Source organism: Rhea pennata, chromosome 8, assembly GCF_028389875.1.
Source record: "Rhea pennata isolate bPtePen1 chromosome 8, bPtePen1.pri, whole genome shotgun sequence".
NCBI lineage: Eukaryota > Metazoa > Chordata > Aves > Rheiformes > Rheidae > Rhea > Rhea pennata.
In genome coordinates, this window is record NC_084670.1 from 24,687,963 (window position 1) to 24,713,430 (window position 25,468).

The 25,468-nt window shown below is 45.5% G+C and overlaps 1 protein-coding gene across 1 annotated transcript in view; it reads right to left on the reverse strand.

Annotated features, from left to right (window-relative positions):
- NR5A2 (nuclear receptor subfamily 5 group A member 2) overlaps positions 1 to 11,968 on the reverse strand; it is an 89,150-nt gene extending 77,182 nt beyond the window's left edge. Inside the window, exons 1-4 of the mRNA XM_062581135.1 lie at positions 11,642 to 11,968; positions 9,661 to 9,779; positions 8,215 to 8,356; positions 4,795 to 5,441 (exon numbers count right to left, since the gene is read on the reverse strand). Coding sequence (XP_062437119.1) covers positions 4,795 to 5,441; positions 8,215 to 8,356; positions 9,661 to 9,779; positions 11,642 to 11,723 — 990 coding nt within the window. The 5' untranslated portion in view covers positions 11,724 to 11,968. The remainder of the gene's footprint in view (positions 1 to 4,794; positions 5,442 to 8,214; positions 8,357 to 9,660; positions 9,780 to 11,641) is intronic.
- Positions 11,969 to 25,468: the final 13,500 nt, after the last annotated feature.

Below are 25,468 nucleotides of genomic sequence, written 5' to 3' on the forward strand. Positions count from 1 at the left end.
TTGAAATTGTGCTAATACAATTTAATATAGTTTTCTGTAGTTTCTAAATGAACTCCCCATAGCTTGTAGGGGATGTGTAATACAAAACTAGGCATCTGTCCCCTTATGAGCTGCCTTGTTGCCATGTACAACAGAAGTTATAGAGACAGGGCCCTTTTGAAGGTGCACAGTTAAACTATTGCCTCTTTGAAGGGCACTTTACTACTAATGCAAGCGAGGACTAATTTATACTTATAAGGAGGAGTCTATTCCAGAACTGATACAGTCTGACATCAATGAATGGCTGAATCAATTTGCAAACTCAGTGCATAGTTTTAGGATGAGATGTTTTAACATGAAGTATGCTGCCTCTTCCTGCAATCATTCACTAAATGGATTTGTGCTCACATAGTACTTTGACCTATGACATCCTCACTAAAATAGCCAAATAAGTTAAGGTAATATTTTCTGTGACTCACAAGTCCTTTAGTGCCTTTTTCGTAACTATCAACATGCAGTTGACTTTCTGATCCTTAGCCAGGGGAGAGCAACCTAAGGGCTATTCTGCAGTGCAGGTCCTGTTGTCTTCCTGCTCCGGGCAGAGACTGCTTCCTTTTATGGGTTGAGGAACACTTAACTGTGGAAGTAGCTGCTGAATTTTCCCTGATGTGAGCTGATGAGGAAAGACAGGTCCACTGGAACTGTCTGCATCTTTTCTTGGGGCCAAGTAACCTTTGGACCCTAGAAACTCTTGCAATATTTTCTTTTTAGCTTTGTACAAAGACCTTTCACCTGACTGGGACAGCTGGCTACAAATCTAGCATCCCCAGGGCATTCCTGAGTTTTCATAGCTGAGGATAAGATGGATATAATCTTACTTTTATATTTACTGAGCTTTCAACAACTCCAGAATAGCAAACAAAAGGCTTCTTTGCTATTACTATTATCAGGAGTCTGCTGGGAGGTTATCTCTGTATTCTTATTTCATGTGTATAAAGAAATATATAGAAGCATTTCTCAGAGTAAATAAGCAAGTAATACATGATGTCAAAAGCAGAATTACTAATGTTCTTACAAAATATCCTGAATTTCCAGGGCAGATATGTATGTTTGAGATATTAGACAGGCGTTGAAATCAAAGTAACCACACTGCAGCTGGCTGCTTAGGATCTTACTCTGACATTGTTATTCGTCCTGACTATTTTGTTCCATTAGTATTTCCTTTCATTTCTGATATCCAGTCTGAAGGTATAAGGATCTGCCCTTCAGCAAGTATGAATATTAGCTTTAAGAAACAAAGTACTTCTAAATTGATATATAGTTTGGTTTCTGTGGAATGTGCTGTAGTTAGTTCCACACAGTTAATATTTTTACTTTGTACATGCTAGATGTATAATGGGTTCCAAAAAGGTGCTGACAATTTTGTAGAGCAACAGCATAATGCATGAACTGATAAAAACTTTATGGATTAAAGTTTTAAAATGTGTTTGTTATCATTTGAGATCACTTAAAAAAATCAATTGTCAGCCAAATGAAAAGAAAGTAAACTTTAAAACATAACTCAATTTTTTTTCTTAATCGTCTGTGCGATCTCTCAGATAAATATAACCTAAACCACTGATGAGCCAAGACAGCATTTTTTTCATCATGCCCTCTTCCCTTTCCGTCCCTCCTGAACCATTCTAGCCACAAATCCCTGGGTATAGGAGAAAGGAAAATGTTTCTCCTTTCGTAGGAACTGACAGACAAATGAAATGTATAAGAATGAAGTGAGCAGATACAGTAAAGACTTGGCAAAAATGCTGTTTAATAACTCGCACCTAATTGTGCAAGAAATGACTTATAATGACAGAATCATTGTGAATTTCATACATCCCACCTTTATTTATACTTTTATTGTTTTATTACTTATGCAGGTCACTTCCCAAGGTAAAATTTTAATCCTAGAGATCTTCAAGTGCACCTGTCTCATCTGGAAGAGATCTCAAGATTCAGTCTTAAAGCTTATACAAAGTAGGAATAATAGGAAAGTGTCTTTTTAAACTAATACATACTTCTCATCAGTGTACAGATAGGGAAAAAACTAGCTGTTCTGGAAATCTAGCTACCTCTTCCTCAAAAGTGCCTCTTTACTTCTGTATTTAAAATCTCTCTGCCATATCCTGAGGTCCCTTTCTTTCTCCCCCCAACAAGGTTCTACGTTCTGTGAAGGATTTGGAGATAGCTGCTTTTGCTGACTTGACCAGGAGGGGTTGACACCGTGGACTAAAACAAGACAATTGTGTTCAGGAAAGGTATGGAAACCCCACAGGAATACAAACTTTACGTAATTCTGGTTCTCTCCTCTTAGCTGCAAAGAGAGACGGTGTTATCAGTTGCTTTAGTGCTGATGTGTACATTGCTGTTAACAATGTAAAGTCTGATCTAAACAAGTTTGAGCACCTCAGATTCTTCTGAAGTTGGAAAGCTTCAAATTTTTATTGTTGTTTTTAATCTAGTCCCTAAATACTGAATGTAGATAGATTTCCAAGTTTGTTGATATGGCTCATGAATGCTATGTGGTTTAGAAGATCTTGTCCAACTAAAAAAAGATCTGAGGATGCCAGGAGATATAAAACTGTCTTAAATATAAGGTCCTAAGATTTACAAATATAGTACAAATATTAGGATGGAATAAATGCCTCTTAAAAATAGATGTGGAAAAAATTAGTTGACCAGACAAAGCCTGTATGTCATGAATTTCGAGAATATATATATATATATGTGTGTGTATTTCCAGAAGTCTGTATACGCACAGGATTTTTTTTATATGTATGTATAAAAAAATGGCTGTATATATATGTATATGCACACACACATACACACAGATAGAGAGAGAGAGAGAGCCTGGAGATACTGGTTACTGGTCAGCACTTTCATAGAACGAATATTTCTATCCTATACGTCCACAGTAGTAAAAATTTATGTTGAAGACTATCTTCAAGGTTGAGGTAGGAGTTAAAGACTGTCTCTTAAACTATTCGCAGCACAGCATGTTGTATGTTTGTGAAATCTGCTTACTAATTAAGCCATGTGACTACAAAAAGTGAATATTGCTTAAATATCTTTTCATATTATCACTTTAATCATAACTAGCATTTTAAGGCACATCATGATAACCTAAAAATTCTTACTTACACTGAACAATGTCTTACTCTGCAAGTCACAGTGATTTTAACAGGATTACTTGCAGCCTAAAGTACTCCCTAGTGTATAGGTAGAAGGACCTGGTCCTTGATTATTAGGACATGGTTTCCTGGAAATGTATTATGTTTGCAATTTTAATCTTTAAATCATTTAAAATAGGGAGCATGAGTTACTATAAAATCATAAACAAAGATGTGACAATCTTTTCCTCTCTTTAATGTCTTCTCTTTCCCCTCAGAGTAAACTTCCTCCTTTCTTGCTCTTTACGTGGGCTGAGTTATTAATGATTCCTGCAGTCACGCTAATGAAAAATCTGAGAGAAGCTGGAGTTGTATGTGCAACACAGTGTGTTGCATTGCTTTTCCTGTAATCAGGCTTTATTTTGCATTTCTCTTTATCATTATGGTTATGACAGAAATACTTCTGTGGCAAGCGTCCAGGCTATAGCTCTCTAATGGTGTCTTGCTTCTGTGCTCTTGATTTCCACAGATTAAATTCTCAGTGAAGTTCTATGGCTGTTGTTCTGTTTGGACATTGTATTACTTTCCCTTAGCTAGACAGCAGTCGGCAAGAAGTTATGGGCAGTCACAAGACTACACAGAGTTCCACAGAAAACTGTTGAGGCAGTATCATCTCTGTGGAGTAGGAGGAGATTCAGTAACTAACAGTATGATAGTATAATTATATAGTATAATTTGAATTCATCATGCAGTTTTTTCTTAAGGCAGAGGTTTTTTTATTATTCAGTCCAAAGCTAATTTCTGTATCAAGGGAGTGGTTGAACACTGTAATCTATCTCTAATGTCTAATCCTAAATTCCTGGATTAATATTTCTGTGTCAGACATGACCACAACAGACCACAAAATTGCTCTAATGAGTAATCAGAGAAGTTTCTTTAGGGAATTTCTGGCCACCAGTGACCTGTGCATGAGAATTTAGTGGGTCATCCAACTCTAGTGCTCCAATGAGGAGCAGCCTAAATGGTCATGGTAACCAGCAGAGATTAAAGGAATCCTAGTGTATCAACGGTGACAAGGACCAGGGGGAGTCTTTAAGGTACCTTCTTCCTCCTTGCTTTCTCTTCTGTGTATACATTGCTTGGAATTCTGCATTTATGGTTAAGTACACATGCACTCACGCACAAAATAAGATTCTGATGAGAAAGTTAATATGCTAAATATGGAATTATATAGGGAGTATATATAGAAGGACAGAAAGAGGGTTCATCCATGTGTTACTTGGGATAATAGAATAGTTACCTAAATGATATGTAGAATAGTGTAATATACATGCCTAGAACTCAGAATGGCAGCCTGACAGTGAGAAGTAGTGATAGGGAAGGAGTAAAATTCATGCTAAGCCCTGTGGAACTTGTGATAAATAATAAAATACAAAAGAGCTGAATGGAAATTTGAATCTCTTTGATACAGCTTATAACCAGCTCAGATGGAAAACAGCTACAAGTTTCTCCTCATGATAGTCCACCTATATCAAGCCAAATAAATGAAGATGCATAGGATATTTTTTAAAAAAAGGCAAATCATACTTTCTTGCTTGAAATCCAACATCACAGCAAATGATACTTTTTCTTGATTGAATGATAACACAAAGTAAAGGTTGTTACCTACCTTAAGTTCTCTAAAAAAGATGCTACTCCTAGCCCACTCAACAATGGAGAAGAGGGTTTGGTCAGCCATTTTGCACATAAGCCCAAATGTGTTCAGCTTCTCGTGCTTGCTTCTGTTGGCTTGCTCTTGCTGCAGGTAGGCCATGATCTTAGCTTGGACTTGTGGCTCATCAGGCTCACATTTCAAGAGTTCCAATATCAGATGTGGAATACTTGCTGGTGAGCTTGTTTGATAACTATCCATGTATGAGTAGCCCATTATCGACTCTGGCGAGCTAGTGTAAGGGTCAGGGTACTCGGATTTGATAGCACGGCTTGGAAAGTGGCCATAGGTTTGGTAACCTTGCAAGCTGCCGTGGGGTGGCATTGTCATGCTAATTGGAGAGGTTACAAATGGACTTCTGTCATAGTCTGTAGGAGGCAAGGCAGTATGGTTCAGAGGTAGGCCTTTGGAGGCAGAATGGATGTTCTGAATTGCAGAGGATATTGTCAGGTCAGTGGGCATTGCTTGGATCACCTGAGTCATGGCTTCTAGTTTAAGTCCATTTGCTCGGATAAGGGCTTTCTTCTGCTGCTTCAATGCCCGGTCTCTCTTGTACATTGGTCCAAACTTGTTTCGACCCCCACGCATTCGGTCAGCTCGCACAGCTGTCAGGGCAGAGGAGGAAGTAAAAGATAATTAAAACTTAAGAAATCAACATTCTTGAGCAGAACATACATTAGGAAAACACAGAAATGTAAAAAAATAATATCTTTATTTTTTTTAATTCAAAATAGCACTTTTATTCCTAGAGAAAAAAAATATTTTGATTTAGCAAACATCAGTTTTCTCTGGTATTTTTAAGTATCGCATGCATATTACTAGTATGGAAGGACTGCTGTTTACATTGATTAGGACACAGGGACAAACGTAATGGTTGGCTACAGGAATTTCACACCTGCCATGGAATCATGTTGACCTCAATGAATGTTTGGTTTTATGTCAAGCTACTATATCATTAAGAAACAAGGGCTGATGTCCAGAATTTGTCTGAGATGTATCCAGCAGACCACACTGGCTCATTTTAATCATTCCATTACTGCCTTCCACCGCAGCAAAACATCTGAAACGTAAATTGCGAAATGTTCAGTAGTCACAAAGGGGAATATGCTTTTCTCAGCAAAAAAGGGAAATCTTTCCTTTTGATGGTTCTTTTCAGGTTGGAGCAGGAAGTTTAGGAGGCTTCTGGTTAGGTGACCAGCTACAGAAATGTTTAGCTGCAGTTGGAATGTGCCCAAGGAGAGCTGTCAGCTTGCTGCCTTCCACATACAAGGTGGGAGTGACACACAAACTATTGACACTGCTCTGGCTTGTAATATCTCTGGAATTAAAAATAATTAAAACAAATCCACCTCAACAGCTGCCTTGGGAGTCATACTGGTGGTCTCGGTCACAGCAGTATCTGTCACTGTGGTATACATCTAATGGCCTAGCGAGTAGCTCTCACCAAGCCCACCTTGCCCAATGGCAATTAGATTGAAAGAGGAACCTTTGACAGCCTGGTGACATGTTGAGACTGCTGAGATTGCTGGAGGTTAAGTTCTTGAGCTTTTTAGCTTAGGGATTAGTATAACATTAAAAATTTATTGTGAATGGTAGATACACATAATACTGTACATTATCATAAGGACTTCAACGTTTAATGATTTTTTTTTTTTTTTGGTCCGCAGTATTTTACAAACTAGACTTTAAGACTATATATATCACTCTCAGGGAAATGCACATATAAATGTCAAAAGCATTTACAATTATGAAAGCATGTGTTCTTCTAATTTGCTAGCTGGAAAAAGGGAAGTTGTATGAATGTGACATAAGAAAGATAACATAAATTTTTTAGCCCACCTTTAAAACTACAAATACTTACATTTGTAGTAAAAAAAATGCTGTTGCTAATATTGCTGCTATTTTTTTTTTTTTTTGAGCAAATTGCAGGAAAATAACTAAGTCAATATGCTGCTAAATGTTGATGTAAAGGTAATTACCTTTAAATCAATATACATAGTATCCTTCCAAATATTCTACAATTAAAAACTATCAGCCAAATTCTATTGGCAAATACTTTTTATAACTCCTATGGAAATTAAAGGTGAACTGTGTGTGATCACAGAAGCACAAAAATTTGTCCTATCTCATTGCCAGTAATAGAGAGGAGTTAAAAATAGAAGTACACACATGTATTTTACCCTTGTTCTTCATCTGGCAACGGGAAAAGGATTCCAAATGTCTTTATTTTATTATTTGAATTCAGAAGAATATGCAGTAATTCAGGGTGTTCGATGTAGTGTGTCAGTACTAGCTGAGTCTTATGGGCAAATAGAATAGTGTTGAATCTGCCAAACTGCAGAAGGCTGATTTGGCTGTTTATCTTCAGATATATCAGCAGATTTCCTTGCCAAACGCGAGTGATTCACCCTTATCCTTTATGGTTAGCTTTTGGCCTGATTCTTCCTAGTTTAGTGTCTCAGGTGAATGCTATTTCAGTACAACTATAAGGATAAGGAACGTATATTTCTGATCCTGTCCTTAGCCAAGCAATAATGCCACTTGCTGTGAAATCCGAATTTTAGTATTTGATATATCAAAGTTAGAATGCACCGTGTTAAACCAGTATGGTTCTTATATTTGACTCTTACTGATAGTTTTGTCTGCTGTTATCTCAAAGGGTATGATACTTTCTTCGTTGTTCTTTATACATGAGAGAGCATAGTATAGTAAAAAAATGTACTTGAGAATGCCTTATTCTCTTTCATGTCTTAAAACCTCTCAGGTGTAGTATCATAAAAATGTAGGACAAAACTTTAGAGATCATTTGGTTCCTTAATCCCAAAGCCAAGTCAGTGTGAGGAAAACTGTTATCTGTTTCTGTTTATCTGGTTTTTGGCTTACTGTCAGAAGAACATTAAAACACACACACACACACACACACACACACACACAAGTTAAGTACAAATAAAATCAGATCACTCCATGACAAAGACCTGCATTTAATTGCTATTCCTTTTTTTCTCATCTGGACATTGCTTACATATTTTACATTTAATCTAAACTAAGTCTGTTATTAAAACTGCAAAACTAATTTCCATGCTGTCTAGATTCCTTCATGTACAAACTATAAATTATTGAAATACTAAATTATATATATACATATGTAAAATGGTTTATGATTTTGACTAGGCTTTAGTCCATTTACTCAGGATTTTTGAAAAGCAACAATTTAATTAAGCACACACAGTCATCTTTTACTATGATATCAAAAAAGTCATAAATACATAGCAAAAATTTATAAAATAGTATATATCATATAATATATATAAACCAATCATATTTGCAGAAATTAACTTATTGGATAGTTGACAGTATCAACAAGACTATGGCTCTTACCTTCTAATTTCATTCCAACACTTAGACATTTTTGAAATCGACAGTAAGGACATCTTTTTCTCTGTGTTTTGTCAATCTGGCAATTCTGATTTTCTATACATGTGTACCTTTTGTTATTCTGGACTGTTCGCTTAAAGAATCCCTGTATGATAGATACAAAAGTTAGCCTGTTTGACAGTGGGCTTCAGCATTTTATTTTATGGAAATCATTGTCAAATATTTTTCAGACACCACTTAAGTGCTTATGAAGTTGCATAGTTTATTATAAATTACAGTGAGATGTACCCAGGAGAAAACTGCCAGAATCTAGAGGTTTTCTTGTATTAGTGCTGTATTTTATAGACTTATGTCAAAGCTTGGTAAGACTGGCTGAACTCTCTTGTGTTCTTAACAGCGGTAGCAAAAATAGCAAAGCTGACCAGTTCCTTCCTTAGTACTCTCTAATAATTGTAAAATAATAGAAGTGTTTCTTTTTAAAGTAACTTCATATGGAATAACTAGGAATGCTGTTGCAAAGAAAACAGAAATACAGAATACCTCTGATTACTGTACATCCCTTTAGTGCATGCTAGAGGCATAATAAGTGCTTGTTATTCATTTCTCATTGGGTATTTTTCATGAAAATATCGTGTGCTGAGTTAATTTTTCCATGCACTAAGTATTTTAAATTGCATTTCTCTGCAAAGGAGTTTCCTTTACAGTGCATTACTTAGAGCTTTTAAAGATTTTTTTCATGAAAAGTTGTTTGATGGATGCCATAAATTTATCTGCATGGTACCACTGTACTTTAGTGTTTAAATAGTTATGAATAGTTATTTAAATAGAAATTTACTTTCTAATATGATAAAATGCATTTGTGAATACTTTGGTCTTAAAACTAATGAACGATTTAAAACAAATCATACATTAGTTACTTGACTTAGTGTGCCATGGAAGCCCTAACAGTACATAGTTTGTATGAAAAAGTGCAAAATCATTATAGTCACAGAAGTTTACATTCTAATACTGACAGATGAAAAATCTTCTTAAGAAAGCTGCCTTAGATTTTGCAAAGCTGATCTGTATCAATGATACTTTTTCACTTTATGCTCCAGGAACAGAAATAGTCTGAATGTATATAAATCAGCTAAGATCAATATTTAGGACAGTTAAGAATGAAAGTTGTTCTATAACTACATCACTTCGCAATAGCAAAATACTTCAAAGCAATGATAAAGCAAAAATGCAAAACCGTCCAAGCTGTTTCTCCCTGTTTGTACAAATGAGATTTCTAAGTGACTTCTAAATACTAAAGCTTTTGAGAAGTTAATTTTATATATGAATGTAACTACAAGCAGATCAGAAACAAGCCAAATTATTACACATCTCTATTTTCTTTAATCATGTTTTTTATATTTGAAACTTTTTGTCTAAACTTCTCCTTGTATGAAGAAATTAGTACAGAACCTTGCAGCTTTCACAGGTGAGAAGTCCATAATGGTACCCAGACACTTTGTCTCCACAAACTGGACACAGTTCCTCAAGGTCTTCATCATAAGAGTAATTCACCATTTTAAACTGAGACACTAAAAAAAGGAGAAATAGCACAATCAATTAGAATTTACGTTTAATAATTCAAATTTCCTACAGATATTCTGAGCTGGAGAATAAAGCTTTAAATATGCCACTGGAAAATGAAAAAAGTTATATTTTTAAAAACACAGCTTGCATTGAGACTGGCAACTCTACATCAACGGCAAATCTGCATGATACTTAAATGAACAAAACCCAACTTTACAGTTTTATGCTCTTAATATTTATATTTAAAAAGTGCTGTTAACCCAGTCATTAGTTTATGGAATCACGAACTAAATTAGTTCATTTAAATCCCCAAATGATCAGGGACATGGTTTAAAAAGGCGGTATGAAAAGATTAAGTGGCACGGACGCATTTAAATCAGCGTTGGCTGTGTTCAAGTGGACAGTTTGTTTCCTTCAGAGTTTTCTTTCCACATCAGCCTTCAAATATTTGCTTAGCCTAAACTTGTACGCTCCGGAGCCGGCACTTCTGCGCCGCGCTAACTGCGAGCTCGGGGCTCGCCGCGCGGGCTGCAGGCAGCGGCCGCCGGGCCGGGCCCCGCGGCCGCGCAGCGGGAGCCCGCTGGAGCGGCGCGGGGAGGGGGCGGCCGCTGGGGCAGCGTCCCCCGCCCGGAGCCCGGGCAGCAGGGCCGCCGGCTTCCCCCGGGAGCAGCGCCGCCGTTCCTTCCCTTTTCCTGCTGCTAAACCTCCGATCTGCTCTACAAGCACACAGCGGCAGCGCAGCCGCTGCTCCCTGCGAGCGGCGGCGGCGGGGCCGAGGCTCTTCCCCTTTCCCGGGAACCGCCGCCCCAGCCGGGAGCCCCCGGCGCGGCGAGCGGAGCCCGAGCGCGGCGGCGCCTCGGCCGGGGCGCTGCGGGAGCGGGCGCGGAGCTGGCGGCCCTAACCCGCCGCCGGGCAAGCGCTCCCACGGCCGCGGATCAGCCGCCTGCCCGCGGCGTGGGGCGGACGCGGGGCGGCGGCGGGAGGAGGGCCCGGCCCGGCCTCCGCTCCGCTCCGCTCCCGCGGCCGCTGCTCCCGCGCCCAGCGCTGGGACCAAGTTTCCTCTCCTCGCCGGAAAAAACGAGCGGGAAAGTGGGGGTTTTCCGAGCGCTGCGCACTGGCACGGACCATGCCCCCGGCACCTCCGAGCCCCGGGCCACCCCGCCCTGCTTCCCGGCGGGCCCCCGGCAGGAGACGGGCTAATTCCGCCAGCGCGGCCGGGCCAGGAGTTCCTGCCCGCAAGGCGGGCAGTGCCGCGCAGCGGGCGCAGGGCAGCGAGCCGAGCCCCGGCTCCCTGCCCGCCGCCCCGGCCCGGAGCGGGGCCCGGGAGCGGCGCTGCCCGCCGCGCAGGGGCACGTCCGGAGCCCCCCGCGCCGCTGCTCCGCGGCAAAGCTCCCGCGGCGGCGGGGGGGGGGGGGGGGGGGCAGGGGGGTCGGGAGGTTGTTCCCAGGACTGCCCCAGCGCAGCTCCCTCCGCCATAAATTTGGAGGGTCTTTTGCGCGGGCCGGAGATGAGACTGAGCCCCGCGGATGGGCAGCGGGGCCGGTCCCGCAGCCACCGGAGGGGCATGGGCAGCCCCGGGAAGGCGCCCCGCGGCCGCTGCTACCCGCCCCGCTGCTTCGCGGTTCCCCGGCGGCGGCGGCACTTCCCGCCCCTGGGGGCCCCGGTGCTGGGGGTCCCGGTGCTGAGGGCAGCCCGAGCCGCGCTGGACGTTGGCCGCGACAGCGAGGCGCTCGGCGGGAGGCGGCGGGGCGCCTCGGCCGCCCGCTCGGGCAGCAGCCGTCAACTTTTGCTTTTTGGTGCCGAGACGAAGTGCTCGCTGAGGGGGTGGGGGCGTGCGCGGAGGGGGCGCCGTGCCTCCCTCCCTTACCTTGCATGTTTTCCGGCATCTGCCCCTGTTCCCCATTCGACCGGGCCAGTCCCAGGGCTTCCGTCTCCACTTTGGGCAGCATGACAAGGCGGCTGCGGGCCGGGCTGGGGGCTCCGTGTCCGTCTGCGACACCAGCACCTGGACACGGCAGCACAAATTTAGCTGGAGCAAGGGACACTCGGCGGCCGCTGCCTCTTCCTCCTCCTCCTCTTCCCTGACTCTCCAAGCCAGCCCGTGCCCTGCTGCAGCGGGAGCACCGGGCGCCCCCGGCCGCCGGGAAACGCCGCCGGGTGCCCGCGGCTGGGGAAGCCGCGGAGCGGTGGCCGGGCTGCAGGCGGCGGGGGCGGAGAGGAGAGGGGGAGGAGGAAGACCAGGGACTGCCAGAGAGGAAGGAGCAACCCCGGGAGCCTTCAGCAGCTCCGCCCGGGGCTCAGCGCGGCGGCAGCCCGGCGCCCCGATCCATGCGGAGCGGCACAGTGCACAGGAGCGCTCTGCCGCCGCTCGTGCTGCTGGACAGGGTTCCCACCCCCGTACCCCTCCTCCCTTCCTCCCTCCTCCTCCCCCTCCTCCCCCCGCCACAAGTGCGGAGGTGCCGAGTCGGGACCTCTAGCCCCAGACCCGCGGGGAGGCGCTCCCGGAGCCCGGGGGCTGCGGGGCGCGGGGGCTCCGGCGAAGGGAGGCACCGACACCGCCCCGACAGCCAGTGGTGCAGAGACGGGATGAGCAACACCCCGCACACCCCCGCGCACACTTGCCAAGCATGCTACCCCCGCCCGCTTGCTAAGCCAGGCTGTGGGGGGAGGGGGGGATTCTCTACCACCACCCCTTCCCGCACCAGCGGAGCCCGGCGGGCCGCGGGAGCCGTGGTGGAGGGAGCGTGTCCCCGGTGGGAGCCCTGCGCTGCTGCCCCGGGGCCGGCGGCTGCGGGACCCCGGCCCTCGCCTCCCGTCCGTGCGGGCAGAGGCGGGCGGCGAAAGCCCGGCCTCGCGGAGCCCCCAGCCCTTGCGGCCACGCCGCCTCCGCGCAGCCCGGGCGCCGGGGAGCAGCGCGCAGGAGCCGCGCTGGAGCTTGCTGTGCTAGTCCTCGCCTTTGCCCCCCCCCCCCCCCCCCCTCCCTTAGCACTCCTTGCGAAGGCTGTCGGTGCCGGTTGCATCGTTTGCACAAAAGCCGGTGCCCCAACATAGCCATCGCTTGAGCAGGAGCCTCCCTTCCCCGGCTAGCAGCGCCGCGAACGGGACCGCTGCCGAGTCGTCCCGGAGAACCAGTTCCCGGCACCGAGCGCTGCCGGCGGGAGCGCGGGCCGGGCCCGGGCGGCCGGGGGGGAGGCGGGGGGGGGGGGGCGGGCGGCGGCGGTGCCCGGCCGCCCCCGCTGCCCGGGCGACGCGGCCCCGTCAGCGCGTGTGCTCGGCGGCGTGGGATGCGCGTTATTTGCACCTCTGAAAGCATCCGAGCCTGCCCTGCGCGCCCGCTCGGGTGGCCGGACTTCTCTGACACTTGGATCTCCGTTGCGTGTATTAAGAGCTGAAAATATTTGGCGCTGAAAATTGCTTCCGATTGGAAGTGAGGCGCAGAACTGACTACGGTGCCGGGCATAGCATTTCCTATCTGTTAGGACAGATTTTGTAAAAGTTGACCCTTGTTCTAACTTACTAAAAACTTTCGATGATCGAAAGATTAGTAGCGAAGTGGGATTAAGTCCTTCAAGTCAGATAGCGGATTTGGTTGTGCTCTTTTCTAGACAGTCTGAACTTTCGCATCAAGTAGAGCTCTCTGATTCACTGCAGATCCAGAGGCAGCCGAGCACTAGCACCGCTGAAGTAGAAATTCTCTTTCCTCCTTTGTGCAGGATTTAGTACTTGGGGATGGAGCCGATGTGAGGAGAGACTCAGACCTTTCGGTCTCCTTGCACTCACGCCTTTTTCCCATTCCACTTCGGGAGGAAGACCGGGCAGGCGAAGTCGAGATCTATATCAACATGTTATTTTTCAAGTTTCAATTTCACAGTTTAGCAGTTCGCCTGAGAATAGGTTTTAACATAGCAACGTGGCGGACTGCGGTGCTAGACCGCTCGATGGCTAAAGGCTGGTGGCTGACAGCTCCCGAGGGAATGCCCTTGTCTCCTGGTAGGGAGCAGGTCGGGATGAGACGCCGTCGCGGCCCTTGGGAATTTGCTGTCCCCAGATGTATTGCTCACTAAGCCTCTCTCTGGCGGCGCCGGATACCCTTGTCCTGAGCTGGGTGCCTGGGGCTCGCCCCTGGCAGCGCAGAGCCGCGGCTCCGCTCCGCTTGCCCGGGCGCCAGGCGGGGGCTCTGCGCTGCGGCCGGGGGTCTCCGCGGCCCGGCCCGGCGCGGCCCGGCGCGGCGCGGGGCGGTGGGGCCGGGGCCTCCCGCCTTGCGAGCCTGCCGCGGAGGCCGCTCCTGGCCCGACGGTGTCGGGGCGGCTCCTGGGGGGCCTCGCCGGGGAGCTTCGCCTCCCCGCTGCCCTGCCCGCAGGGGAGCGTTGTGAGAGCCCACCTAGGACGGGTTTTCCAGCAGACCTTGGAAAGTTTAATTAAGACGTATCGGCAAGACATGGCCAGGACCTGGGTCCTGCAGCCCTCTGAGCTCGGGCGGGGAAATAAGCGTGTCCTTTCTCTCCGGCTCGCTGCCGCGGGCACTCACGCCGCTGGGTGAAGCCCCGCCGAGGCTGCTCTCGTTATTCCTGCTCCGTGAAAGGCACCGATGTTTCAGGCGAAAGCCGGGCGGGAAACCTGGCTTGCCGGCAGGGCAGGCAGGAGCAGGGCGCCTCCCGGGCAGCCCGGGGGCCGCCGGCCCCGCCGGAGCCGCTTCCCCTGGCACCGGTCCCCAGCGCTCCGCCGGTGCCCGTGGGCTTAATGTCTTTGGAGCGAGTTCAAGCTGTGCATTGCAAAGCTGCTCTGCGAGCTATTGCTACACATGAAAATACTTCGGAGTGGTTATTACACATCCGCATTTCTCCGAAGTAACAGTTTAGGGCAGTGCATATTATAAATGATACCTGGTCCCTTGTGGCCACATTTAATTTAACATGGAGTTCTAGCTCTCGCGATTGCCTTGAGCAACCTTAATTACCCTTTCTTCTAATCTCTTCTCCATTCCTTACTAAGTTCTCCAAACATTTTTTTTTAATGTGATTTCTCTCCTGAGTTTGCCTGCCGTGTTCTGACTTTGCCTGAAGGTCTTGATTGACGCGTGTAATTATAATTATAAAAGATGATGGCTCGGGGAGCCTCCAGCAGCCTTGATTAGTACAAGGAGCAAGACTTGGAATATTTTATACTTCCCAATACAAATCTATATACATTTACATTAAAAAACACTGCATTTAAAAAAAAAATAATGTGAAGTATCTTCCACCTCTTTCTTTTCAAGGTAGTGCACGCTATGTGGTGATATTTAAGGCAAGCTATTTTTACGGCTTCAAAGAGGCCGCAGAACTGGGCAAATTTCAAAGCTCTCTTCCCTAAGGAGGGACATTTCCAACTTTGAGGGTCTGCCCGATGAGCAACAAATAGCACGGTCCCTTCTGCCTTTGGGCAGGGACGTGTCCCGAAGAGGGACTGATGTATCCCTCCTGCCTTTGGCAGGGCATGCTCAGGACAAACTGAGCAGAAATAAATGAAAGACTGGAACTTTTCTGTAGGGAAGTCTAGACTCAAAGGCAATCAAAGAGGCTTACTGGAAAGTATTTACGGAGGAGAGAAATAAATGTTCCCACAATGTGTTCCCCCTTTCCAGCCCCGCTGAACATTCACGTTTGCAGCCAGCAGCACAGTCTAGGAGAGCAAGCTCTCCACGAAACGGGGCCTCAGCCGCACAGGGGGGGGAGTCGCCGCCACGCAGCCTGTCCCGGGCACGCGTGGCCCCGGCCCCGGCCGCAGAGAAGCGGCGCGCACAGGAGCCCTCTGCAGCCGGGAAAGTTTGTAGCGCGTGTTCGCGGCTTCACCACACGCCCCTCTCACGCCCAACTTTACCCCACAGTTTATACCAGGAAATACGTATGTAATTCAAACTCTTTTTCTTTTTCTCTTCTCTTCTTTTCTTTTTCCTTTCCTTTCCTTTCCTTTCCTTTCCTTTCCTTTCCTTTCCTTTCCTTTCCTTTCCTTTCCTTTCCTTTCCTTTCCTTTCCTTTCCTTTCCTTTCCTTTCCTTTCCTTTCCTTTCCTTTCCTTTCCTTTCCTTTCCTTTCCTTTCCTTTCCTTTCCTTTCCTTGTCTTTTCTTCTTCTCCTCTCCTCTCCTCTCCTCTCCTCTCCTCTCCTCTCCTCTCCTCTCCTCTCTCTCTCCTCTCCTCTCCTCTCCTTTCTTCTCTTCTCTTCTCTTCTCTTCTCTTCTCTTCTCTTCTCTTCTCTTCTCTTCTCTTCTCTTCTCTTCTCTTCTCTTCTCTTCTCTTCTCTTCTCCTCTTTCACCCCTTCTCTTCTTTTCCCTTCTTCCTTTTTTTCCTGGTCATAAACGGATCATCACCTCTACCGTGCCAAGGAGACAGTGCCTTGAAACCTTCCAGAGCTCATAACGAACACGAACAGGGTCCTCTCCTCACTTTGCCGGGGAAATACTGCTTTTAATTTCTAGTGATTCATTGGGCAGAGGTTGTTAGTGCCTCCAACTCCAGCTTTGGAAAGTAAACTGCCCTGTCTAGGGAACTGAAAACAACAAAAACGTACTTTATTTTTCTTTATTATTTGATCTGCTGTGAGCGAAACAGAGTGGGTGCTTCAGGCTGAAATACTTTCTGTAGCAAAACGCACGCCACGGAGGATCACTTTTCAAAGGCTCTTGCATTTCCCCGCTGCCAGCGATTCGCCGTTGCCTTGCGGAGACGTCGATCCGCTCGGGTCCGGCGTAGGGAACTGTTTCCAAACAGCCAGTTATTGACTGCGAAGCTGCTTTTGAAGGGCGGCGAGCTGCGTGCGGCGCGCAGGCCCGGCAGCGCGGGGCGGCGCGGGGCGGCGCGGCGCGGGGCGGCGCGGCGCGGCGGGGCAGGGCTGGCTGGAGCGGCCGGGGGGCCCAGGGACGGGACGGGACGGGGGCAGCAGCACAGCGAGCCGCAGCCTCTTCCCCACGGCGGCCTTCATTCGGCGGGTGGCCCCTCGCTGGCCCCCAGCGAGCTCGTTTTGCACGCAGCAGCGCTGCTAGTTTCTTTCCTTTTCCTTTTTTGACGATGAACTACTTGCCTTCCACATGGCAAGCGCACCCTAACGCAGCGAAGGGCAAAATGCTGCCGGGACCTGTTGCCGCGAACGGCTGGAGGGGCAGAAGTTCTCGCCTCGGCCGCTCGCGGCTGCCCGCGGGGCCGTGGGCTGCCCTGCCCGCGCGGGCGAGGGGCGCCGGCGCCGCCGGCGGGAGCTGCCTGCTCTGCCGGGGCTGCCCGGGGTCTGCGGTGCCTCCTGGAGCTGAGGGCCGACCATCCGGTTAAAAACGCCGGCGCTTGGGCTAGAAACACGACTACAGATACATTTGGGTATAAAGCAAGGCTGCTGTCAGGGCTGAGCGCTGGTCTCTGTATCAGAAGAGATAATTGATTTCTATCCGGCACAGACAGGCTTAAAAATGAAATTTCTTTTGCGGAGGCAACTGACCTTGATCCACTGGTGCAAAAAAGATGTTTTAGGTCTGCGTCTCTCCTCCCCGCCTCCCCCTCCCCTCTGTACTAATTATGTTTTGAAGCTTGGAAAACTTTATTTCAAAAAGTAATTTAACAGCTGATCTTTATCATGAACAAAGCTAAAGCTCATATATACACATATCACATAGGACTTCTTCACATAGAAGTATATAATCATAAAACAAACCGTGAAAAGATAAAATAGGTATGGTTTATACTGAGAAATCTTGATAAGAATTATGTACATATGCATGTTTATATATAGGAATATATTAATATATATTAATATGTATATGTTGCCTACGTTAGTTATGTAATGTATACAATGTACTCGTGTAATATATGAGTAATGGTATACATTAATAATAATGTGGGCATAGAAAGCGGTAATGATTTTCCCCACACTGCAGCCAAGTGTAACTCTTGCTGCAGATAATTCTTCCCTTTCACCCTATATAAAGACAAGTTTGAGAGCTGACCTTTAAATTACCCACGTGGACAAGTGGCTGTTCGCATTTTGTCAACATTGCAGACTTTCCTCTGGAGACCACAGGCATCATCATTGTTACTTTGCCTCATCTATTTTGGTATTTAAAATCAGACTAACTGGAAAAAAATGGGTGCAAATGTAAATACTGCCACTTTGTAAGTAGCTCGTTTATTACTAAACTGAATTTCCAAACGTATCTTGAGAAGAATATGACAAAAATCAAGAATATCAAAATAATGTCTCAGATCTTGCAGTCCTCACAACAGCCCAAACTCCACTCACTCCAGCAGATACTTTGCCCACATTATTATTAGCCAAAATACTAATCTAAAAATTTGTGAGGAGACTTGAGTTTACTTTATCTGCCAATCCTGAAAGTATCATGAATGTTTCCTAATATACCTATCATATATATGTATATATAAATATATATATACTGTATTTAACTACTCTATAAAAGACAGATGTTTATATAACTTTTTAAGATAATATTTGCTGTCTTTGTTAGTCACATGAAATTGCATTATATGTGCATTCTAATAATAATAATACAGAAAAATAAACTTTGCCAAACTCAAGAGCATTAATTATATTATAATATTGTTAACTGCCTGAGGACGTACATTAAAATTGAGGTGGCAGTAAGTATTATACGAGCTGGAAAATTTCACAGTTAGAAGTAGATTATTTTCCTGTTATATAACCATTTTTTCAAGTTAATGATACAGTTATTTGTGTTAAATAATCATAGCTAATGCTTACAAAAATTACATAGTGTCCCTGAGGATGCTAAGACAAGGGATTGATGAGAGAGAGAGAGAGAGAGAGAGAGAGAGACAGACAGAGACAGAGAGAGAGCGAGAGAGAGTGAGAAACTAGTAAAATAGCTTTATATTGCCCCTGAATCTGATAGAAGGAAAATGTCATGGCATCTTCTTAACCATTTTCAGAAGCCAATTTAATGAGCTTGATCTGGAAGATACTGTGTACGACCAAGATTTGGTGGAGTCCAAATAGCCTGTTTGACTATTTGACTGCAACCCTAAACCTGGGTGTCAACAACGGCCAGCTCCGGGCTGGCTCTGCTTGCTTTCCAGGGGCAGCTCCACTCCCATTTAAATTGGTGGAAAAGATCTGTTTTGCATTCATGGGAGCTGGATGAGACCCTTCTCGCTGAGAGAAAGCAAAATTGTTCCTACTGTGACTCTGGTCACTGATTTATACCAAAGATGAGTTTATCCCCAAATGGGCTGAAGACACTGTGTGCGTGTCTGTAAAACAAGCGCTCCCCACGTTCCTGCCTCCTCTGTTTCCCCAGGGCCCAGGGCCAGCAGGGTGCTGTGAGGTGCCTTGCAGACTTCCCCGCAAAGCCATCCCCTCCACCTCGGCTTTGAAGGGGGAAAGCAAAGGAGGTGCAGGGAAGGGCTGAACAAAGTGAAAGTCCAGGAGTAGGATTTGCTGTTAAAAACATTTGATCCTGATTCTGTTCTCCTTAAGCCCTGGGAGAACAGCTCTTTCTCTTAAAGAATTACTCTGCAAGTGCAAATAAGAACAGGCTCCAGCTCCTTGTTACTCCTTTTGGAGGTGCCCCCACCTCCAAACAGAGGGCCAATGGGTACACTTCTTTAACCCTGACAGGTACACAGTGATGAGTTTACACATGCTGAGTTAGGCGCACTTTTGAACGATAGCACTATGAACTGTGACTGCACAGTGCCACGCAAGGGCAAAATCCTCCCCAGGACCCTGAGCACACAAGATTTCATACAATTTCATAGGATTTAGAGCTGCTTTTCCCAGGCTGTGCTTTGCAAATATGTCCCAGTTCAGCTGCAATACAGAACATGTATAAGCTCACTTTGGATGTATGGTGACATCAGTGCTCTGCTACCTTATGTCATCCACCAATTTGTCTCTTAGATTTACACAACTTAAGGAACTCAGATCTGCCACTTTTTTGGAAACCACAAAAATTGCACTGATTGGGTGATGTATGATGAGAGGAGTGTCTTATTTTCTCCTCTCTTTGGGTTATATCCTTTCACCATGAGAATTTTTTTCTAAGTGACCACTCTTCATATGCATGAGACTACTAGTTATTTTACCATCCCATGCTGAAGGCTTTTCTAACACCTTTCCCTCCCCAAGAGCTGAATGGAGCAAAAGTCAGAACAAGGACCTAAAGAGTGAGGCTCAGCTGGGAGGCTTGACTTGCCTGTCATTTTCATATATTTCTGGGGGAGGGCTATGCAGAGGAGCTCCCTCTGCCTGTGAAGGAGCATGACAGGGCACCTGGCTTGACTTCTCCACAGCTTCCCCAGGGTGAACCTTCCCAGCCCAGGTAAGGCCTGACCCTACCTGGAACCATGCCCTGCAGCCAGGGGCTGCCACGTGGCTTCCCACCACTGTGGATGCACTGCTGGAGGGACCAGGCAGCTACCTCCAAGGAGAGGCCCTAGGATCCTGTCCTTGGAGCTGGGCTGGCCCTGAGGCCACTGGCTGGCAGGCAGGTGGTTGTGGGCCTGATTATGAGGTCCCTCCAGCTGTTCATTTCCAGCCCAGCAAACCTTGCTGGGGCATTGGGTATCGTTCTTGTATGGAGGTGCAGGTGAGGGGAAGAGGGCATGAAGGGAGCCCTTGGAGGGCAGACTGCCTACCATGGAGCCCAGGCTGGTCCTGAGTGCGAGCCTTTCCTGTGTGAACCTCTTCCTTCCCTCTGGAGAAGTGGCAGCTCCACCCAGGAGATCAAGATTAGGTTTCAGCTGCATTTCAGGCAGTTTCTTGCAGCCATTGCTGCCCTCTCTGACTCCGTGGTCCCAGAGCTTCCCCTGATGGCAAGGTCCCCACCTCACACCTGTGATAAGGGTGAGCACCTTGCCTGCTGTGTGATGACCCTCTTTGGGGCCAGGGGGAGGACAGAGAGCCCTTCCACACCCAGGTCAAAGCTCCTTCCTTCCACTTTTGCTGTACAGCACCACCCCTCAAAACCCAGGCTGTGGGACCTCGGGCACTGCCGGGCTGCCTTGCTCAGGCTGGGGAGCCAACGTGTCCCACGTGCCATATCCACGAAGGAGAGGGTTCCCTCCACACGCCTTCCTCTGCCTCCGGCCCCGCTCAACCTCATTTCTGTGGTCCCCGTCAGAGGCTGAGCCTCGACACAGGCTGGCCAGGCAGAGGATGCTGCCGCCTTGCCAGAGGCACTTCGCTCCCGGTGGCCGGCGAGAGGCAGAGTGACCCGAGATACAAGGCGCGAGGAGAAGTGCAGGGAGTGCGGCGGGGAGAGCCAGCCCGCTGCGGTCCAGCTGCAGGAAGAGCAGCCCTGGCAGCGCTGGCTCCTCCAGCCCCTGGGGGGCCCGGGGCACGCAGTGCCCTCATGCCCTCAGTGCCCTCCAGCTTTCCCAACGTGGTGTGGGTGGGATTTCCATATGCTGCGGAAACCATTCAAGTTCTTTGCTGCTCTGAAGTCTTGAATGACATTTATTACCTAAAAATCCCTCCCCCCCAACAAATAAGTATCTGCCTTTTAAGATGTGTAAAGGAATCTATCTAACATCTGTATTATTTGCAGAAAAGATCTGAAAGCATTCCTGGGATTTTATTCAACCAGAAGAGTCAGGCCAGAAGCAGTTTAAATCTATTGGTAAACTTAGGCTTTTCATGTATGTTTATACACACACACACAATTTCACAGTTATCAGCAATTGAGATAAATAAAAATACCATTAATTATCTGATGATATATATGATAATTGTAGTATCTCTGGAGAAAAGAACTCACTGATTCATCAGCTGTTTTCCTACGTTTTTGCCTAGTATCATAAAGTTCCTGTTTGGTTAAGTATACATGTAAATTAAGCAGTTCTATTGGCTTATCCAAATATAATGATTTTTTTTTCAGTTTGGACAGGTTCAAGTCTAGTATATTTACACAGAGTTATCAAAACAGTTAGAAAACTGTTACTTACCAACTGATGTAAGTCCATGTTTTATAGATTCCTGTATGTTGGCTGTGTGAGAACTAGAAGACATTATTAGGTATAAATATACAGTACCCTTGGGTGCAAGGTGTGCAGCATTGAGTACAGAAGAGGTGCAGCCTGTAAACTTTTCTGGCCTTGAGACCCAGGTTATAATAACCTTCAGTGAAAGTCGGTGTGATGAACAACAACAAAAAAAAATTATCCAAGAATTCAGAAAGTAACAAGCATGTCTTGCAGTGGACTCTGTACTTTTTCCAGCATTAGTGACCTGCTGTAAACCATGTATCCCATTTCATGATAGTCTCTAATCAGAAGAATTGGAACTTGTGATAGGTTTGGCTTCATCACGTGATTTTGTGCAGCTTGATAAGAGGACCCTGTTATAAAGTGACAGCAAAAGAGATAAGAACTCTTGGCAGATAATGGCAGAGAAATGATTAACTTAGAGTGGAGAGGTGCTATGAAGCCCAGAGAGTGGAAGGTTGTAAAGTTGTGGGGTCATAAGATCATACTGAGTGGATGAAAAGCCATACCAATGTAAGTGTAATGACTATAAACTCAGACTTGTGACCTGTCTTCTTGATGTCATCACCTCTTTGCACAGTGGACAACAAGCATGGTTGTTTTGGCTTCTGTAAACACTCTTTGGATGGCAAAACAAGCAAACATTAATTCCTTAAAGGAGGCTTGTGAATGTGCTTGGGATTCTACACCTTGAGGAATAGCGTTAGCAAATCTCTGCTGATGGTTTTGTCTGACAAAACCATTTTATTGCACCTACTCCTCAGGCTTGAGACTAGCTCCAGGTTGTTTGGATGACAGCCATTTAGTTGAACGCATACACTATTTTCTCAATAAAGTGAGAGCTTTACAGCATGGTTAAACATTGATATCTCAGGATTATGATACATAGACAGTATTGTATTCACCTCTAAGGCTGCTTAGGTACAAAATGTATTCACAGCATGTAAAATGGCCATCAGCAGTGCTTTGCTGTAAAGAAATATCATAAAGGTGGGCAGCTGTGCAGATCACTGGGTGATTTTTCAACACAGTTGTGAGTGAGGCAGGTTCTACTTACATACACATCAGTGGAAATGCAGGGGCACTCCAGGTCTTTAAATAACACTGTTGTGTTTGTATCTCTTTAAGTGCAGGCTGTGGCTGGTGGGGACCTGTTTCTCCTCTCATTGCAGTGGCATCAACAACTGTTTCAACTGTAGCCCAATAAATTAAGCCTGTATACATTTTGTGATATCCAACTCAAACCTGAATAATCGGCTGATATTTGATATTTCAAGTCTCTTGAAAAATAGAGAGAAGTTATTCCACTGTGGGCTAGATCTGAAGCTTCTTGAAGTCGGTGGGAGTTTTTCCCTTGAAATTTGCAGAAGGCTGTAAAGCAACATATGCTCTTCTATACACTTTGTCACAATGGTTAGACTTTGATGATAAAGCGACAGACAAGTTAGTGCTCAAACTGAGCTGCTTTTCAGGCCTGGTCAGGACTAGAGGCGGAGAGCATGGCCTATAAACGGGGCTGATGCGGCAAACCGCGCAGTGACTTTCTAAGGCTTGCGCCTTAGAGTCATCAGCCTTGCAGTATCATCTGGTCTGTATAGTACTGCCCTCTCTGTAGCTTAGCAAGGATGGCATGCAGGGAGCGCCTGGTTTTCCGAATTCTTGATCAATAACTGCATGTGCTTTGTTTGCCGTGATAGTATATATATTAATCAGATATTTGGTCACCCAATTAATGAGTCACAAATCATAAATATTCATTTTGGTAATAGTGCATGTGACAAGTGAAATCATAAGGATCTGTGCACCAAAACCATCTGGAAATCAGTTTTATCCTCCTCTTTTTGTTCACTTTATACTTCTAAATTGAGCAAGCTATACCATACCTCCTCACAGCAATGTTATGAATATTATTGTCCATGAGGTTTAAAAAATGCTTTAAAAGCAAAACCTGCAATGTAAATATATCTTCTTATATATTACATGAAAAAAAAATTAATTTAAAATCTGGATAAACTGATACTGTATGTCTTTTTTCCAGGTCACTGAATTTTCTTTATCTGATTAGATTGACAAAAACTATAAGCCAGGTGTTGCAACAGATTTCACACAAACCTAAAGAATTTGATTCTCTATTTTAATTCATTCGATGATCAAATACATTTGAAATTCAATTTATACAAAATAAAAACAATTCTTTATTCTGTCAGAAAAAACATGTCTTTGGGGACTAGGGATAGAATAAAAGAGAAACTTTGCAAATGATACTGTGGTTAGAAACTTTCCACTGTGTCATCAGAGACATTGTTGAAGCTCTGTTGGCCCATATACAAGAGTCTCTGTGAAGGAATCTGCCATCTGTGGGGGAGAAAGATACTAAATCATAAGAAATATAAAGAAACTTCATGCTTTTGGCTTCAAATGCTGTCATTCCTTCCCTTTTTTTGAATCAGTATCAAATGTCAAGGTCATTTAAAAATGCTCCTTTTTTCCCCCTTTCTGATACACGGTCTCCACTGATAGAAGAATGCATGCCAGGTGCATCACCAGATAGACTTTCTTTGCTTTCTTTATACTCAGTCCAATGGGGGAAAGGAAATGCAGGAAAATGCCAGGGCAATCTGCATCAGCCTGTGATCCAGCCGCTCTTTATATTTAACGGTGACATGTTTGCGCCCCAGCTGAGAAGGGTGCATAAGGATGTGTATGATGTTAGGCACATGAGTTGTCCCAATGAAGCTTTGCACTTTAAGTACTAGATCAGTAGTTTTGAACTATAGCCTTTTCACGCTAAACTCCCTGGTAAAGGAGCCGCTGGTCTTACTGAGAGCAGCTTTTCCTAACTACAGCTGAAGCCTCAAGAACCCATTTTTATATCTCTGTGTTTTCCAGGCTTTTCTTTTTTTCAGTTCTGCAAAGGTGAGACAAGGCTTTTGGAAGGTAATTTTGTTACTATTTGACACTTGCTTTTCTATCTCTAGTCTTTCAGGAAGAGAATGAATTGAAAAACATTTACTTTTTTTTTCCTGACAGTTCTTGTATGATGAAATTGTCCCTTGTTTGTCCCTCAGACAAATGTCCTCAAAGAAAATGTACCTGATTTCAAAAGCTTGGCAAAACTCCCTCCTTTGACTCTTGGATATCAAATTATTTTGCAACTATTTATCACAAGAACGGAATACAAAGTAGTTTCTCCTCTAGTGGATATTTTAAGTACTGGCATTTCATTTGGGCATGTAAGAATGGCAAGATACAGGCTCTGGAAGTGGCTTTACAAATGAACAGTGACCTTTTCAAGAGTTTAAATTCCTGACACACATCTAGGTTTAAATTTAATGAGGTCAGTCTTGAGTCTGTCGTTTTCCTTCTGTGTATTGCTCTTCTGAATCCGGTACGTTCCTCGTCGTCTTTCTATGCCATGGCAAGGTATTGTTGACTTTATCGTCAATAAACCTCACCAAAACCAAACGTTCAGCACAGCGCGCTTCAAAGAGGGACATGGTCCTCATTCTACTGAAAGTCTGTAGCAAATGTGGCATTGACACCAGTGCAAAGCCGACCAGGTGCTAGCTGAGCTATCCACACCTGACAGTAAACCAGTTGGTGTCAGCTGGAAGTTTATTTAGGTGAAAAGAGATTTACAAACTCTCTTGTCTGATCAGGCAATCACTCTTTTAAAACTTTTATTCATTTCCATCATTCCAACATTCCTCCT